At 38.4% G+C, this 19,446-nt stretch overlaps 1 protein-coding gene across 20 annotated transcripts in view; it reads right to left on the bottom strand.

Annotated features, from left to right (window-relative positions):
• The window catches only part of KDM4C (lysine demethylase 4C), a 417,412-nt gene that overhangs the window by 171,534 nt on the left and 226,432 nt on the right, over nucleotides 1-19,446 (bottom strand). For 17 of the 20 annotated variants that reach the window (XR_012424704.1, XR_010581569.1, XR_010581570.1 and 14 more), the window contains one exon: nucleotides 16,418-16,526. Coding sequence is in view for 12 of the 20 variants with exons in the window: in XM_074017509.1 (XP_073873610.1) it covers nucleotides 16,418-16,526 (109 nt within the window). In the remaining 8 variants the exon portion in view is untranslated. Of the gene's footprint in view, nucleotides 1-7,446; nucleotides 7,685-10,286; nucleotides 11,735-11,896; nucleotides 12,040-16,417; nucleotides 16,527-19,446 lie in introns of those variants that run through there. The other 3 variants (XR_010581575.2, XM_065530580.2, XM_065530581.2) reach the window with 3 other exon arrangements.

The raw sequence follows: 19,446 nt of genomic DNA on the forward strand, positions 1-19,446 counted from the left end.
AAGGAAATAAAAGAATCTTCTTTCGGGTCCTCAGAAGAGTTAAGAACATAAGGCTTCCTGAGACCAAAAAGACTGAGAACCACTGGCATATACATGTGCACATTTTTCTAAAAGTGTTAGTATCAAAGAGTCACTGCAAAACAATACAAGCCTTAAAAAGACCTGGTGTAGGCTTCGCTCTTAAAACCAAGCAGTAACTTCATAAACAACTTGCCTTAATCAACTTGAAATACTTAAGCAAAAAGAAAACAAGAGTCAACACAGCAAAAGGGCCTCATTTTCTCTCTAGGTTCTTTCATGAATGTCTGCATGGTTTGCCAGAAATTAAAGAAAAAAAAGATTTTATGCCAAGAGCACTTAATTTTTTTCTTCCTCAGTCAGTGAGCCTCTCACCTCATGGTGGAAACCCATACTCCTAGATTAAGATTTTTACAAAAACACTGTCATTCCTTGTAGCAAGTAACATGCCGTCAAGAAAACCATGAGTCTAAATACAAAGCAGTTCCTCAAATCTATGTAAGCCTTTCTAAATTTACAGAAGCCCAGTATACCAGGAACCAAGGTATGAGGAACTTTGTCCTAAATAAGGAAGCATAAGCAGTAGCTAAAAGGGCCATCCTATGGAAGAGGGCTAGCCCCTCAACAAACACTACTGTGAGGTGGAAATGGGAAAACCAGATACTAACTTGGATAAATGTACTGAAGAAATGTGTTGAAAATACTGCCACCTTGTCAACAATACCTTCAATACCTGTTTTCAAATTTTTTAATCACCATGTCAATAAAAAAAAATTATTTTATAAATTGTTTCATTTTATAAATGAACTTGCCTATAGACGAAACTCCTGGATCATATACACAATAGACTGAAACTGTTTTTTTATAGTAGTATGAAAAGTATTCATTCTCACTTAGACCCAGGAAACCAATCATTGCCTCTTACTGTGAATTATTTCTGACAGAATTAAAAACTCCTGGACAAAGGTAGTAGAAATAGCTCTGCAAACAGGGCCTAAGAATACTCCTCAAGAAGAAACATGAGTCAAAACAAAAATATCTGATTTATATGTGTGCCGGCTGGGTATTAAGAAACTGGCCACAACTTCCGCTTCTACAATTACCTACAGGTAAAATCACAGCAATTAGCCATTCACTGCCTGCTTACAACCCTCCCTTCTCAGCCTTTCCAAGGTGTCTCAAATGCATCTCCAAAGCTATTCTCTCTGCTTGCCATTCAAATCACACTGTCCACTCCTCAGGACCATGAACAATTCTGCTTTTCAAACACCTCAAAAGGATAGCTAGATTTTGTCTTGTCATTGATCATTAACTACACAATCAGTATCACCTCTGATGCTCACCCAATGATTCCCCAAAAGTCAGAGAGGTCTGCCTGGAAGAGACTCATCCCACAGGACATGGTACGAGAAGGGGAGGCCCCATTAATTTGAAGCACAGGAAATACTAAAAACTTTCTGGTTCTAATAAGAAAGTTAGCCTTGCTGAAAGAGTATCTTAAGACATTCAGAGAATCTCCAAAAGTTTTCTACTTACACTAATTTGCAGTATTCCAGCAGATTAATAAAACTTCCCAAGGTGAGGAAGGGTCACACTGGGGAGATGTTGTTAGCAACTGTGTAAACATACAGTATTTATTTTAATGTTATTTATTTTTGGTTGCTTTGTACACACATTAATTTGTATTACTTTTCATACAAAAAGGAAAATGACTTTTACATAAAGTAAAAAGTCACACTAGAAAATATATATTTGAAAACATTAGTCCAAGCGTCACCAAATTATTCTAAGATAAGCATGGTTTTAAAAGTGTAGAGCTCTGCTCTAACCTATCAGAATAAATTAAAATAATGCTTCATTCATGCAGTCTATATGGTCTTGGTTGGGTGATGATTCTAAATCTGTTTCTCAATCTGTAAGATGAGTACAAGATCAGTTAAATGTCAGGGTTTTCCAACAAGTTATATGAGATAGCCAAAAGTTGCTATTTGCTGGTATGTGCAACCTAGTACTTCAGTACATGATGATCCTTCCTCTCTAGGCCTCCAACATAATCTCTGCAAAGGTCTGTGGGGGTTCAGTCAGGCTGGTGGAAAAAATTTTAGTTATAATTGCCACAAACGCTCTCGGAAGCCCTGAGAGTTTACATAACTTCGGTAATAAATCTGGCTGAAGGCAGCCGAGTCCCCTTACCTTTAGTTAAATAAATTAGAGTAGAAACAAAGGAATGTGAGGCATTTATCTAACTTATTTGTTTACTCATGTGGTCTTAACACTAACCTTTGTTCTACCATGGGTGCTTAATTCCTTTACACTCTGGAAGTCTACAATGTCAATTACCCTCTCGTAGTGTTGACTCAAGCCTTTGTCAATTAATCTTTACTAAATAAATGTGAGTCTCACTGGCTGGTCGGGGCCACGGCTGTGACTAAGTGGCCATACACTCTGTAGAACTGGCAAAGCAGAATATCTGTGTGTCAGTGTACTTTATTCATCAGTCACTGGGTCAGGATCTGCAGGACAGAACCCCGCAGCAGCCATTCAGAAAATTTCTTAAAATGTATGCCGTAAATACTAACCTTTTAAGATGACAACACAGATTAGAACAGAACCAATCTAGACAGATACCAAGTTATCTCCTATACATAAGTATTTCCATCAAAAGGTTTAGCCTTGTAGGAAAAATAAAAGCCTTTATTCTCCCATTCACTCAAAAACATCACTGAATATAATTGATGATAATAAAGAAATTAATGTCCTTTACAAAAGTCTCCAAAAGAATCTTTTTTAAAATATGCAAATAAATTATGGCATAGCTATATAATGCATGCCTTAGAAGAAATGCTTTTGAGGATTAATGAAATATATAGTATGAATATATACATTATACAACATATTAGTTGAATATAATATTATAATCAATAAAAAATGGGAGCACAAAACCGTGCATAGGGAATATTGCCAATTCTACTAAAAAAGTTAAATGTCTGGAATAAAGAGGCTTTTTAAGTTTTCCTAATTATAAAAATTTGTCATCTTAAAAGTTTTTTAAAAACTGCTGTCAAAATAATATTAGGTGGGAACTATGAACTGGGGGAAACCTTGCTTTAAGAACAGATTTTTGCCAGATTTATTCACTCACCCAGGACAGTCTCTTTGAACAAATTTTGTTACATGTAAGTGACGTCCCTAAAGAAAAATATTTGGGCCATTTGTGAAAGGGCTGCTGCCAGGACTTGTGGATGGAACTCAGCAGATGAGAAAAGCTATCGATTCCACTACAGCATAATTTCCCTCTGCCAGTCATCACAGTCATTCTGCTGCTTGGGGTGATGCTCCAGTGAGGTGTTTTGGCTGGTACAGCACCATTCTCTGCTATGAAGAGCACAGCAGCATCTGTTCCATTTCAGGTACCTGAGCAAAATCTCAGTCCTGGGAGGCATTATATATGGTTTCAAACATCCTGCAGGAAATGCGGGGTATAGTGGGGTGGGGTAAGTACAGAAGTGAGGTACTCAAAAAGGCAAAGATTCAAACTTGGGAACTTTATAATTTCGGTACTGAATAATGTATGAAAACAATATTTAAGTGATTTTTTTTTTGAAATGCTGACCTTCAAATGTTTATATTATAAAGCTGTGTTCAGAAGTACAAAAGAGAAAAAAATTATAGAACTTTAGGTATGATTTTACTGAGAAGTGGTGACATTGAGAAAAAATTAAATTCTACATTATAGTTCCCCCAAAATGCTAATGTAATAATGAATAGCAGAGAATTCTACAGTTTAAAGTCTAAAGCACTTAAGAAATTAAATGGATGTATATAGTTTTGTTCTTTATGTATCACCTCTCAATAACACTGATACCAAAGTATTTCAAAAGGATATATTACAACTGACTCTATATACACTTTAAATAAGAAAAACATTCCAAAGGACACACCTTCAAAATTCCTATTACAAAAAAAAAAATAAAGCCATGATAATTATGCTACCTCTGAGGCAATGGGTTTCGCCAGGAACTATGGCATAACCAGAGTGGTTTAAGTTTCTTACAGAACATCAGCTCATATTTTATATACATTTTACAACATGCGTGAACAAAAACAAGAAATGCTGGGAAGCTGATCTACACTATTAACAAAGGTATCTGGCTATAATCAGACATTTATATGTGTCCATTTCAACTTCTTTTACCAGTATTCTAGCCGCTATGGGAGGTTGTTAGTGTGATAAAGTTGAAAGAGTGGGCTGGGCACGGTGGCTTATGCCTGTAATCCTGACACTTTGGGAGGGCGAGGCAGGTGGATCACTTGAGGTCAGACCAGCCTGACAAATATGGTGAAACCCAGTCTCTATTAAAAATACAAACATTAGCCAGGCAAGGTGGCAGGCACCTGTAGTCTCAGTTACTCGGAAGGCTGAGACAGGAGAATCACTTGAACCTGGGAGGTGGAGGCTGCAGTGAGCCGAGATACTGCCACTTCACTCCAACCTGGGAGACATAGCATCCATCCGTCTAAAAAACAACAGTGTAGAGTGTAAACTCTGGAACTGAACAGACAGTATTTAAAGCCTGTTATCTACCACTTACTAGCTTTGTGATCTAGGGCAAGTGAATTCACGTCTATGAGCTTCGATTGCCTTACCAGTAAAAATGATGCTAGCATCATCTAAAAGAATTATAAGTAATGGTTACTAGTAATGTATACAACAAATAGGAGGAAACCAGCTTAGTCAATTCTCATATCATGGTAGGAAGGAGAAGAAGAAAACTCCTAAAGAAAGCTGGCATACCCTTGGGAAACTTAGCTGTCAACCTGGCACCAGAAGGAACATATTCTGAGCATCAAATCAAAGACAGGTGAAAAAGGAGAAAGAGCCACATGATCTGAAGAGAAATAACAGTATTATACATTTTAAAGTTGCTAACAGAGTAAAATTCTCATGCTTTCACCACAAAATGTTATGTATTTAAGGTGACATGTAAGTCAACTAACTTATTCCACATTGTACTAATAAAACGCAACACCATTTAGTACCCCACAAATTTATACAATTATAAATTGTCAATTTACAATTAAAAAACAAAGACAGGCGAAAGACTAAGCATATGAAATTCATAATATGCTAGAATTTCATAATATGACAGATTCTGGAAATAAGAAATTAAAAGCAACAGTCCTGTCCCTTTATGGAGTTCAAAACTACCCATGTGAGGCAGGTGTGGTGGCTCACGCCTGTAATCCCAGCACTTTGGGAGGCCGAGGCAGGAGGATCACTTGAGGCCAGGAGTTCAAGACCAGCCTGGCCAACATGGAGAAACCCTGTCTCTACTAAAAATACAAAAACTAGCCGAGTGTGGTGGTACGTGCCTGTAGTCCTACATACTCAGGAGGTTAAGGCAGGAGAATCACTTGAACCCGGAAGGCAGAGGCTGCAGTGAGCCAAGACTATGCCACTGCACTCCAGTGTGGGTAACAGAACGAGACTCTGTCTCAAACAAACAAAAACTACCCATGGGAAAAACCTCCAGATTCATAAGCTATTTCATTAACAGCATATATAATATAAAGTCAAAAAATGGCAAAACAAGATCTCCAAGCAAGAAACTGTTAACACTAGCATGATGCAATCCACATGAAAAAGAAGCTCCCCATACCAAAAAAAAAAAAAAAAGTCAGCTTTGGTCACCTATGTATGTGACAGCAGGAATCATAGCTATTTTGACCCAACAACTAATAGAGAGTTATCATGTGGCAGATCACACAAAACAGCTGCTAAGAAGAGAACTTCAAATAGGGCGGCCATCATGCCAACTAAGGAAGATAAGGACATGGACTATTCAGGGGTGCATACAGAAATAAGGAGAGAACAAGGCTATAAATCTTCTTCCTCTCATTTCCCTTCAAAATATATTACATGGTCCTGTCAACTTTACCTCATAAAAGATTCAATCTTCTCCTGGGGGTGCCCAAGAAGATTCTTAACCCAGATCCATGGCTCACTCACTTGAAGGCATTATCCAGTTTACTCCTCAAGAAAAGACTTTATCAACAACTATGGAAATATTTATGTAATACTCAAACACATATACATATCATAGCCAATCCTTTCTCCTTAACTTTCTACTTTTTTAAAGCACAACAAAAATCTCTGCAAAACAAAACAAAGAACATAAACACTAAAACAATGAAGTATCAGTCTAGAATTTATATAACTCATCTCATCATTTCTCTGAAGCCTGGAAACCTAACACCTCCGAAAGGGAAAAGGACTAAAACAACTCTATGAAAATTAAAATGCTGATAAAGAGAGCCATCTTCTAATCATTCACTAGCTGGAAGTCTTGAACATGTTTACTTTACTTCTATGACCAACGTGCACAAATGCCAACCTGCAGAATGTTGCCAGCCAGGACTAAGTTTTCATTGGCCAGTGGTAAAACAAAGAATATGAAGACATAAAGTCACCACAAAGTTAAAATACATAAACTTTCCATGCTGATTCTCCATCTTCAAAGCTAGTTTTACAACCAAAGAAAAGGTGAAAATATCAATGAAAAAAAATGTGGACCAAAATATGTGCTAATTCAGTGGTCTATAAAGCTAAGACATTCTGTCTCCAAGGAAAAGAAACTGTGTTCAGGTTGAAAAAATGTAAAGTAGCAGACTTGAGTTGTATGAAATTGCAGTTTTCATTGAGTAAAAAAAATTTCAAATATTGACAATTTCATATACATTACAACCTAATACAATCATTATTTTTCTAAAGAATTGAATGTACCACGAAATTGTGCTATCAAAATCTGTTCCTGGGTTGTTTTCTACAAGACTTTAAGAGTAACAAGGTTATGGTTGAATTTATTTGTAAGTTAATTTAAAAAAAATAACAAAGCATACATGAACTCAAAAGAATCAAAGTCTTTATTATTATCTTACAATCTCCATGCTTTTAGCACATTCAGAAACCTGATCATAAGATTTCATGATAATCATTGTTTAGAAAAGTTTCAAAATTGAACGTAAAAAGTACAGAAAGTAACAGCATCACATAAATTATAAAGCCAGCATTTTTGTCTCTAATTTAAATCAAAACCTGCCCAAGCCACTAGCATAATAGAAGTGAGGTGGTTTTTTTATTCACCATACTACAGTAAAAATCAACGCCACTGGGACTTCTAGTGGAATTTACCGACAGAAATCAAGCTAAACTGAGAGCACTAAATTATTATTACAAACCTAAGCACTAGACAAAATATCCATTTTATCTGAATGCCAACAACATGTAACGTTTTATGTCCACACAATGCAGGAAAACACTGGCTGTGACCTAGCAACAAACATTCCAAGCCAATCTACTTAGTAATCTGCTGACTTTGCTGTTTTATTGCTTAAACAGACAGAACTATAAATGGGCTTATTATAAAAGTATAGTAATACCTCAAGCTAAAAAGAATTGATGGAACAAAGAGATCATTATGTTAAAATTAATAATATTTGGAGCATGACATGCAGCAGCCATCAAATAGCACTTATTTTTCAAAACTGGCAGGGAAAAGAATTTTTACAGAGGGGAAAGACTCTCGATGAGGGATGTACCTATTCTTCACTAAGCCAGGTCGCAGCCTGCCTACCATAAAGCAGACAGTCAAGTACCCAGTAGCATCTGGAAAACAAAAGATTGCTTTTAATATTTAAAATAATATTTGTATTTAATACTTAAAATATAATTTCTGAATCAAAAAGACATCATTATTATATTTGGTCAACATATTCACTTAATAAATCCTTAAAATTAGAGCAGCAAATCTACATCAATACAGTTAAAACAGAGAGAGTAACAGCTTGCCAGGAGCAGGAGGGCATAATTTTCCCCAAACACCTATCTACAAAAGGTAAAGGGTAACAGCCAATTCTAAATTCTAACTCTTTGATTTCTAGTTCTCTTTCTAAATTTCACTTCTAAGTAATGTCCTTTTGTTTGAGGGACAATTGCAAAGTGTCTAAGAGCCAGCTTGTGTACTAAAAGTACCAGCAGGACCATGACTACAAGACAGGGGGTGAAGTACTCAGAAAATACCACAGGAAATCCCAGGCAATGCCAGAAAAACAACAGCCTAGAATGAAGTACAATCAGTGGGCTGTTCTAGTCCTGGGAAAACACACATAGGACCAGTTTAGTATTCAATTGCTTATAAACACTTGATTTTTTGTTGTTTGTTTGTTTGTTTTTTGGAACCAGAGTCTTGCTCTGTTGCCCAGGATGGAGTGCAAGAGCACAATCTCAGCTCGCTGCAACCTCCACCTCCCAGGTTCCAGCGATTCTCTTGCCTCAGTCTCCCGAGTAGCTGGGATTACAGGCGTACGCCACCACACTCAGCTAATTTTTGTATTTATAGTAGAGAAGGTTTTGCGATATTGGCCAGGCTGGTCTCGAACTCCTGACCTCAGATGACCCGCCCGCCTCAGCCTCCCAAAGTGCTGAGATTACAGGCGTGAGCCACCATGCCCGGCCTATAAACAATTGTTCTAATAAAAGAACTGTGAACTAGAGAAAACTACTTAGGGAAGTAATCAAATTTTGTCAAACAGGACTTCCTGAGATTTCACTTACTTATAAGTGAATAAATGTATACATTTTATTCTTCAAAACAACAGAAAACCTGGGTTAGATGGGTTAAATGATGGTTAAACACCAAGAAAGATCTCCAATTCCACCTCTTCCATCTCTATATTTAAATATTCAATCCACTACTGAATGAAATATTATATATATACAGACTTTGCAAGAAATAAATTACTGTAACATTGCCTGAAATACACTCTTAATCTAATCCTCAAGGCATGCAGACACTACAGAGATAGGGATCAGGGCGTAAGCTGTCTTTAATTTCAAAAAGATGCTTAACAGCTCATTACAGTAGTGCACTTGCTGAAGTGATGATTGATAAAGAGTTATTCAGACAATTCAGATGAGAGAAAATCTGACCCAAAACCAGGGCTTTAATCTGAATATTGCCAATATTCAAACTTGTATTAATGGATGAGGTTGCCTCTGCACTTGACTAAACACAGTACAGTTGGTTATCTGCATCTTTCCAACTTTCTGTGTTAATTATTCTAGAAATCGTAAAATTATAGTTGAAGAGTTGTAAGTAAAACTTTAGATTAATGGCAATCAGCTCTTTGGAAAAGCGGCCCTCAACCTGTCACCACATGCTATTTCAAGAGATTTAAAATGCCCAAAATCCATACATGAACTTACAGGTTAGGAACACTTATCATTCATGACCAAGCCTCAAATTTTACGCAGGAGGAAAAAGGGCAGAGAGAAGATTTACCCAAAGTCAAAAAACATATAAAGCACAAAGTCAAGACTCCACAATCTATTGACTGTTAGTCAACCAGACTTTTATTCAGGGGGTGTTCAAAGATTTTGCAACTGCTTGTGCGAGATGCCCTAGAGGCATTAATCGCCAGCCTAAGTTTCATTTTAAATTTCTCACTTAGAAGAAGAGGTACAAATTTGACCACATGGGTAGGAATTCTTAGAATAACTTTCTCTTCTATCATATTGCCCTTCACCACCCAAGCCTAAGTTTCAGGCAAGCAAGCTCTCTTGTTTTTGTTTGTTTCTTGATTTTGTTTTCCACTTTTTCTTTTTCTCAAGTGTGTACTTAAGTAAAGGTGTAGGCTTTTAAGACTCCAGCTCAGAATGTCTGAGAGGTCCTTTGTTTGGCATCCTAGTTCTGATTGCTCTGCATCCATTATGGTCCTGGCAAATTTCTCCTAAACGGCCACAACGTGGCTCTCCCTTACCAATCAGCGGTCACTTTCTCCACCTCCTTACAACAGCAACAACAAATAGTCATTATGTGCCAAACACTTTTTAACCCTCAAAACAACTCCTCCATGTGGCAGGTGCTGCTACCATCACTACTTTGTAAACGCAGGCACCGAGACATCACACAGTGAATAGAGTGCTGGAGCCGACTGACCCTGATTTGTTGGCATGGAGAGGTATTATCCTTTGTGCTATTTTTGACTCTCTATGCACGTATAAAAGTTGTTTATTTTATACTATCCATTATTTCTAGTTGTTTTATAGCTAGGGGATTATCAGGTAACCTACTCCATCATATTGATACGCCTAGTCTCTGTAAAAAACACTCATTTGGACAAATACAAAAGAAATGTTTGTTATAGAAAATATGAAAAATTATCAGCATAAAAAATAAAATGAAAATCACCTAATAACAGTCTTGCAATTTTCTTATAAATTTTCCAGTTAACTTTCACAGACTCCAACAAAACTCCACTGTTAGCACAAGTATGTTAGCTATACTCACCACTAGCACATGGTGGGAATCGCTGAGCAGAGCAGTATCACTGTGTCAGCAAATGCCACGTTCACAAAGTCCGCTGTACACTAGCACTGCTTGTCCTTAGTTTACAATTGCATTAGAAACATCATTAACCTCATCTCTTAACCAAGGGGATTGGATACACAGTAAGCACAAAAGCAATGAGCAGACTAGAAGTAACAGTAGCAAAAGCTGGAAATTTTTTATTGAAAACAATTTTTCACTTTTTAATTGAAAACAATGTAGTAAAATAAGAAATGTTGGGAAACAAATGCACACATGTGCAGGATGAAAGCCTCAAAGAACAAACAATGCACCATGAGGCCAGGAGAACAGGGGCAGGGGTGTGATAAAGCACATGTTCAGATACTGATGTCAATGCAGGATGATTATTAGCCCAACGTCACTTCAAAGGAAGTTCTGGAGTTGCCATCAGCACGATTAAAGTGCTGCTGATGAGAATGCTAGTGAGAAGAAGCATGCCATGGCTTAAAACATTTGTGAGTCTGAATGATATCAAAATGGGCAGCAAGGCAGCAAACACAGATACCAAAGCTGGTAAGGGATGAGAAATTAATTACCTCATGGGTACAATGTGCACTATTCAGGTGATGGTTAGACTAGAAGTCCAGACTTCACCGCTATGCAGTATATCCATGTAATAAATCTGCACTTGTACCCCCTAAATATATTTTAAAATTTTAAACCTGCAGGGCCAGGCACAGTGGCTCATGCCTGTAATCCCAGCACTTTGGGAGGCCAAGGTGGGCTGATCACGAGGTCAGGAGATCCAGACCATCCTGGCTACCACAGTGAAACCCCGTTTCTACTAAAAATACAAAAAATTAGCCGGGTGTGGTGGCGGGCACCTATAGTCCCAGCTACACGGGAGGCCAAGGCAGGAGAATGGCGTGAACCCAGGAGGCGGAGCTTACAGTAAGCTGAGATGGCGCCACTGCACTCCAGCCTGTGACAGTGTGAGACTCCATCTCAAAAAATAAAAAAATAAAAAATAAAACCTGCAAAGGTGTAAGTACTTTCTGAAACCATCAAAAGATAATTACTTGCCTCAAAATGTTTCCAATGTAAACAAACCTAGTTGAACTGTATTTTCCCACTTAACCTTATATCGGATGCATTATCCCGAGTGTACTAAACATGATAGTTTGAAAACATTATATACACATTTATGTTTCAAAGAATGGTTTTATAAAACAACAGAAATACAAATTGCAAAGAGTAGGAAATTTAAGTTTACTAGGGACTTCTCCTGAACTGACTTAGTCTTGATCTTTCTTCTTTTCTTCCTCATACGACACTCCTTTCTCAGCAATCAAAAGAAAAAAAAAATCCTAGGAAAAAACCCATTCTCTAATTAACGTGCTGAAGACAATAGTGTATGCATCATTCCTTTGTTGTGGGTGGGAAAAAAAAATCACTCTCAGGACCACCGTAGCCTGTACAACCACCATAGCCTAAATAAACTAGTCCTTAAGAAACAGTCACTTACTGACCCAACGTGATGTCACAGCTCCAAAGCCCTCAAACTCCAAGGCACCAGCCACATCTGCAATGGGTCAGCTGCATTTTAACTTTGAGGTAATTATAGAAGCTGGTACAGTGGTAAAGAGATTTTCAATTCTGTCAAGATACAAAACTGAAAGAGCTGACATATTAAATATATAATTTATCACATTTCTACAGGTAATTAAAACAACATGTTTTTCTATACACATATATAGGGAGACTATTTCCTGGACAACGATTTACATTTTTCTTTTAATATGACAGTATGTAACACATTGAGGTATTTAACTTTTTAATGGCTGATTTCAAGGATTAGTGATTGCCTTATCCAGGGTATTCCTGCTCTTGAATCCGTGATTTAAGCTACCATGATTGCAGTGAAATGTTCACTACCAAAAGCATGATAGGGGAAGCAAAGGAGAGGAATGAGAGTGGGGAGACAGACACATGGAAGACAAAGAACATATCACAGTGTAAGGTGATCAGTGGTGCAAGAGAACCAAGCACATATGGAGTCTATGGGCAGGAGAGGTGGAAGAGGAGAGGTGAGTGGTGACAAGGGATTGAAACATTCCAAGAAGGAAAAGAGTGCCACAGGTAATGTAACAGCCTGGGCAAATGCATGGAAGCAAAAGCAGCAGGGGGAGGGTAAGGAAGAAGTTGTCTAAATCAGGAGTCCCCAACCCCCGGGCCACAGACCAGTACCAGTCTGTGGCCTGTTAGTAAACAGGCCACACAGCAAGAGGTGAGCAGAGAGGCCTAAGCTCCACCTCCTGTCAGATCAGCAGTGGCATTATATTCTCATAGGAACACAAACCATCTTGTGAACCTTGCATGTAAGGGACCTAGGTTGCACACTCCCTATGATAATCTAATGCCTGATGATCTGAGGTGGAACAGCTTCATCCCAAAACCATCTCCACCCCTATCCCCCCACCCCCATCCATGGAAAAACTGTCTTCTACAAAACCAGTGCCTGGTGCTGAAAAGTTAAGGAACTGACGGTCTAAACAGAAAGGAAGACTCATGTAGGAAAGTTGAGGAAAATGAAGCTAGAGAGAAGGTAGCATTGAATGACAACTGGCTTCAAAGCCACACAGAGAAATTGAGCATTTAACCTGTAATGAAGCAGTTTACAATTCCAGGAAACATGAGAGCTTCTGAGCAGGCATCCTCACCAACCAAAAACAAACAAGACAGACAGACAGACAGACAGACAGACAGACAGACAGACAGACAGACAGAAAGAAAGAAAGAAAGAAAGAAAGAAAGAAAGAAAGAAAGAAAGAAAGAAAGAAAGAAATACTGCCACAGATTTCTAAGCTGGCTGCCCCTCAGGGTTCATCACTTCTAATATGTTCCATGGCCAGAGAAAGAGCATTGCCCTCTCCCCTAAGTGCATGGGTGTACGAGAGCATGCACAGTTCACCCATGCACTTCATATACATCCTCCTTCCCTATGGACAGTGAACTCAGAAAAGAGCAGGAATATGCCAATAATATCAACAAATGGCAACAGAAGAATACCTACATATCCTGGATGCTTCGAGAATAAAACAACCCAAACAGCTTTGCTTATCAGTCTAGGTTTCAATACATTTGTATAATTTTTAAACAACTGGGCATTAAACAGAATTTCAATTGACGTTTCAGTCACCTTATCCAGCTGTCTAACCTTAGAAAAAAATGCAACTGAAAAACATTTCAATTAAAAGAAAAAAAGAGTTCAGTATTTTCATTTAAATTATAAAATATAAACATGCAGTATATATTTAAGATTATTTTTCATCAAAAAAGAGTAAGTTAGATGCTAATTTTTATGTAAAGATACATTCTAATCATCATTCTTTTATTATATAGACCCTTCTTCTCCACCACCACCAACTTTCATGTTTTGCTGTTCAACATGGAAAATCTTTTCCCAGAAAATAACAGGCTAAGAGTCACGAAGTCCTTCCTGATCCTGTAATTACAGGATGTGACACCAGTCAGAATGATCTATGGCATTTCAGGTTATTTGAGTATCAAAGAGCCACTGCACTGTCCTAAAGAGAAAAGCAATGTACAAGTGGCTCATCTCTCAGTGGCATAGCAGCTCCCAGAGGTCCTAGACCAAGTCACTTTCCCCTGTGCAGCCTTTCTGTTAGGGAGAAACTTTCCAGCTTCAATAGAGAAACGCTCATTCACCAATAGAAGACACTGATTGTTGTTTAAAGATGCAAAATTCTCCGATGCTCTAATATAGTTATGTTCCTATATATGAGGAGTGCAAAAGGAGCAGACTAGTGAGCGCAGAAAATCCCCAAAACAAGTTGGATTTGGAATTGTATGCTCCCAGTGAGCACAAAACTCACTGCACATCACAATCTAACAATGATAACGTTTATTCACTTTCAACTTTGCAAGCAACTTAGACACAGAGGCAAATGGCTGAGGTAACATTCAAGTTCCCAGTGATGCAAATAATTTACTTCAGGCAACAGAATATTCTCTGTTCTCAGTTTGAAAGCTTGTAAAAACCTTAAGCCATCACAAAACTTCTCTGATTTTTCTAATCAATTCTGAAAAATCCCCAGAGGTCACCAGGGGTCCTTAACATACTAGAAAGGAAAGAAAGACTGTTGCAAAAGCTACAATCATCATTTCTACAAAATATTTAACCTCAAACCCTTGAGACGACTTCATCAAACCAATCCATTTATAAATTTTGCAAGCTATACAAACTGAAATCAGAACTGCTTTCCAAAAAGAAACTCTGGGCCAATTTATGATGGCCCATATCAAAATAAACTTCCTAGGCAAATAAGGACAGAGGAGAAAGCAGCCTTTTCCACGTATTGGTACAGCCTTAGCATAGCCTATTCCCTTCAGAAAAGTTATACTGAAGAGAGTCTACCATGGGAAAGGGTAATTACAATCATGACTATTGTACATTAAGTATTAATTACTTTACACAGAACTGTCCTATAATTGTCTTAACACTAAAGGGAAAATGGTTTGTACTGGGTATAATAAAGTAGCAAAAAAAAAAAAAAAACCTCAACATTGTGATATACGGAAATAAATGCAAATACGTCGCATTACTTCTATTACAAGAGTTAGAATTCAACCGTGGGTTGGTTTTATACAAACTACTGTGATCCCTAATCCCTACATTCATGATATTTTTACTTTTTTATGATACAGGGTCTCCCCGAGTTGCCCAGGCTGGTCTCAAATTCCCGAGCTCAAGCAATCCTCCCACCTCTGCTTCCTAAGTAGCTGGGACTACAGGCATCAGTCACTATGCCCAGCCATGATCTTGTTTTCTCACTAAACATAGAACGTAAGTGAAAAGTGAGGGAAAGAGGGGAAAAAGTCTGTGAAAGATATCTATCTACTCTGATAAATTTATTTAAACAAGAAACTTGAGCTTCTTGTTACTCACTTAACAGCATTCTCACAGACACGTGACCTTAGTTAATAATTTCCATAAGTAAAACTGGAGAATACTTCAGAGAAGGATTCTTAACAGAAAGCCTGCCTGAATTAATCCTCTAGACACAGAAAAAACAAGGCCTTCTCTTCATGCTAAGAGACATTTACAAGACACTTAGTAGTCACGGATCTGATTTTTAATTTGAGGCAATAAAAATTTCTTTTTTATGAAAGAAAGGTAAGAAGGGTAACCAGGCACGCAGTGGCTAATGCTTATAATCTCAGCACTTTGCGGGGCTGAGGCAGGAGAACTGCTTGGGCCCAGGAGTTCAAGACTAGCCTGGGCAATAGCAAAACCCATCTCTACAAAAATATTTTTTTAAAAAAATTAACCAAGCGTGATGGTGCATGCCTGTGGTCCCAGCTGCTTGCGGGGCTGAGGTAGGATCACTTAGGCCTGGGAGGTTGAGGCTGCAGTGAGCCATGATCACCTTCCACTGCACTCCAGCATGAATAACAGAGCGAGACCCTGTCTTAAAAAAGGACAAAAAGGGGAAAAAGATAAATTTACATCCAGGAATGGTAAATGATTATAAATGAAACTACGTTACATCCAGCTGCATCACAGCAATCTAGTGAAGGAAAAAGGATGTTTCAACCCACACCAGTTACAAAAGGATACGGAAAAAGGATATGGCACATAGATTTTTACTGAAAGTGGTTAAATTAATGTAAAGAGTTCAAGTTAAAAGTAAAGACACTGTAAAGAAACCTACAGCATGTTAACTCTAAAATCCAGCATGTTTAGGAAATGTCTCAGCTTCTTCTGTAGAACCCTAAAACAAATGTCAAGGCCGACTGATTTTATCCCATGACATAAACCTGGAAGACTTTTACCAGTAATAAGGCTAGCTTATATGAAGTGACTCTTTAAGTTCCAAATTCCTTTTACCTGTAAATTGTTTATTATGTATGATCTCCTAATAGTATGTATTTGTTACTTGTTGAATTTTTTTTTCTATCCAGCAATTTTTCTACAATAGTTTGTTTTACATACCAAAAAAAAAATCCTAAAAGGGTCACCATCTCACCTTCATCACTTGGTGCCTGCTGCTTCACAAGAGTCATCGGGGATCTTGCTGGAGGCCTGCTAAGTGGATGGCGCCAACTCTTAGAAGTTTTGTTCTCTCCCTCTGTTATCTAGTTACAGAACAAAAATGGTGGAGAAATACCATTATCAAAAACAAACTACCAAAAAAAAAAAAAAAACCTACCGTTCACAATGATTTATAACTTAATGTTGAGGAAATCTTGTGGCTGTTTACCTCTTGAGGAATTAGTCCTTTAAGAAATTTAACCTTAAGGTCAAAAGAAATAGGAATCAATTCTAGTAATTTTACCCAGAGGTCAATTAACTCTTCTTCTACTTTGTATTAAAACACAAGCTGTAGGGCAGGGTAGGCCTATTAAACCTGCAATAAGCTAAGCAGTTAGCAAGTTTTCTAAAGGTCTTACAACTAATCTACATTTAGGATTATAGGCCAGGCACAGTGGCTCATGCTTATAATCTCAGCATTTTGGCAGGCCAAGGTAGAAGGATCACTTGAGCCCAGGAGCTTGAGACTAGCCTGGGCAACACAGGGAGACTCCGTGTCAATAATTAAAAAAAAAAAAAAAAAAAAAATTAGCCAGGTCTAGTGGCATATGCCTGTGGTCCCAGCTCCTCAGCAGGCTAAGGTGGGAGGATCGCTTGAGTCCAGGAGGTCGAGGCTGCAATGAGCCAAGATCACACCACTGCACAACAGCCTGGGTGACAGGGCAAGACCCTGTCTCCAAAAATAAATAAGTAAATCTAAGATTGCATTCATAAAAATACAGGACTGTGGCTCTTGATCACCTCTAAGATGTTCCCATGTTAACATTTAGCAAGGAATTTTATTTTCTATCCTCCCAGAGAAGACAATCCTGCAAAGTTGAGGCTGTATACTTCTTTCCATTCAGAAATGAATCACCACTTCTAGATCACATACATAAACAGTCAAACAAGAAACCAAAAGTATTCTCTTTTTAAATGATACATTAATGCCATGTTGAAACCACTTAAATTTTACCAATGAATTTTCTGTCCTGGGATTTACAGACTATATATTCCTTTCCCAGGTAGAAAGTCATGTGTATCCGTACACCTTCCAGCTAGGACCCACCTTTTAAGCTCTCTTGCTTGCACAACACAAAATTTTTAAAGGCACGGGGAGGGGAAAGAGGATATCAGAGAGAGTTTGAACCCAGCGGGCTTACATCAAGAGGTGACTATGAAAGAAAACAATCTTAGTCTTCTTCCTGGTAAGCTGAAGAAGCAGTGGCCAGATACAGAGAAACTACTCTGGCCTCTGACTCCAACATATGATTCTAAGAAAATGTGTAAGACCATTGTAATCAAAGCTAGGAATAAGAAAAGAATGACAAATGCAATATAGGATGACAGCTATCTATGTTTATAATAGCTAAAAAACAACATGGGAAATTGTAACTCAGCCAAGAAGAAATATCACCACACTACTGTGCACCATACTGTTGTCATAGCTGGAGCTGTAACAGGATAAATTACATCAGGTTTCTGCTCTCAAGAAGCATAGATTATAGAGGTGTAAGGGAATATATAATAAATGAATAAATTGTATTTATCAGATACTACTCGGTAAATATGCAACGAAGAAAAATAAAGGACAAAGGAACAGAAAGTGATGGGGAGGGGCAGTTTTATAGGGTAATCAGAGAAGGCCTTTCTGATACAGTGATACTTGAGGGGAACTTTGAGTGCATACATATGATTATCTGGGGGAGGAGTATTTGGGGGAGCAAGAATAGCACGTAAAGTGAGAACATATGTGGTGTGTTCCAGGCACAGCATGGAGCCCAAGATGGATGGATGGATGGATGGGTAGACAGAGTTTAAAAAATAACCTTAATACTTACTGAGTAGATCAACTAACACTAGCAGCTATCAGCATATACAGAGCATTACACTGAAGACTAAAAAACACTGACCAAAACTACACAAAAATTAAGTGGGGCGGTATTACATCTAGGAGTTATCCAACACCACGATGTAAGAAAAGAATGTCATGCAGCTATTCTTATGGGAAAGCCAAGCCTCTCAACCTTCAATAGCAATGTTGGTTTCTCTGCTGTCAGTCTTTGCTTGGGAAATGATAAAGATGAAGGAAAAGAGCACTAGATCTATAATCACCTTCCTTGAGAGCAAAGAAATCTGAACCTTTCAGCTCCATTCTACTTTAAAGAATGTCACTAAATGTAACTAAAGCGGGCATTTGACGGACTCACCTGTCCAAAGAATATCTGCTCGGCTACATTTAACTCATTCATGAAATTAAGTTGTAAATTTTTTTTCCTTTTTTTATTGAGACAGAGTCTCACTCTGTCGCCCAGGCTGGAGTGCAGTGGTGCGATCTCGGCTCACTGCAAGCTCCGCCTCTTGGGTTCACCCCATTCTCCTGCCTCAGCCTCCCGAGTAGCTGGGACTACAAGTGCACACCACCAGGCCCGGCTAATTTTTTTGTATTTTTAGTAGAGACGGGGTTTCACCGTGTTAGCCAGGATGGTCTTGATCTCCTGACCTCGTGATCTGCCCGCCTCGGCCTCCCAAAGTGCTGGGATTACAGGCGTGAGCCACTGCACCTGTACCCCCGTCTTTGTTTTTAAGAAACAGGGTATCTTACTCTGTCACCCAGGATAGAGCACAGTGGTGGGATCACAGCTCACTGCAGCCTTAAATTCCTGAGCTCGAGTGATCCTCCCACCTTAGCCTCCCTAGTAGCTAGGACCACGGGCACACACCACTAAATTTTTCTTTAATTTTTTTGTAGACACAGGGTCTGACCATGTTGCCCAGGCTCATCTGGAACCCCTGGGCTCAAGGGATCCTCCCACCTCGGTCTCTCAAAAGTGCAGGGATTACAGAAATGAACCACCACATTTGGCCAAAATTGTAAATTTTGCTTACTAGTATGTGAATGCCATTTTCAGACTACTCTTAGGCACCTCTTCAAAGAAACCAGACCATATTTTTTTTCATCTTTCATGTTTTATAAATTCAATG

The sequence above is a fragment of the Macaca fascicularis genome, chromosome 15 (genome assembly GCF_037993035.2).
Source record: "Macaca fascicularis isolate 582-1 chromosome 15, T2T-MFA8v1.1".
NCBI lineage: Eukaryota > Metazoa > Chordata > Mammalia > Primates > Cercopithecidae > Macaca > Macaca fascicularis.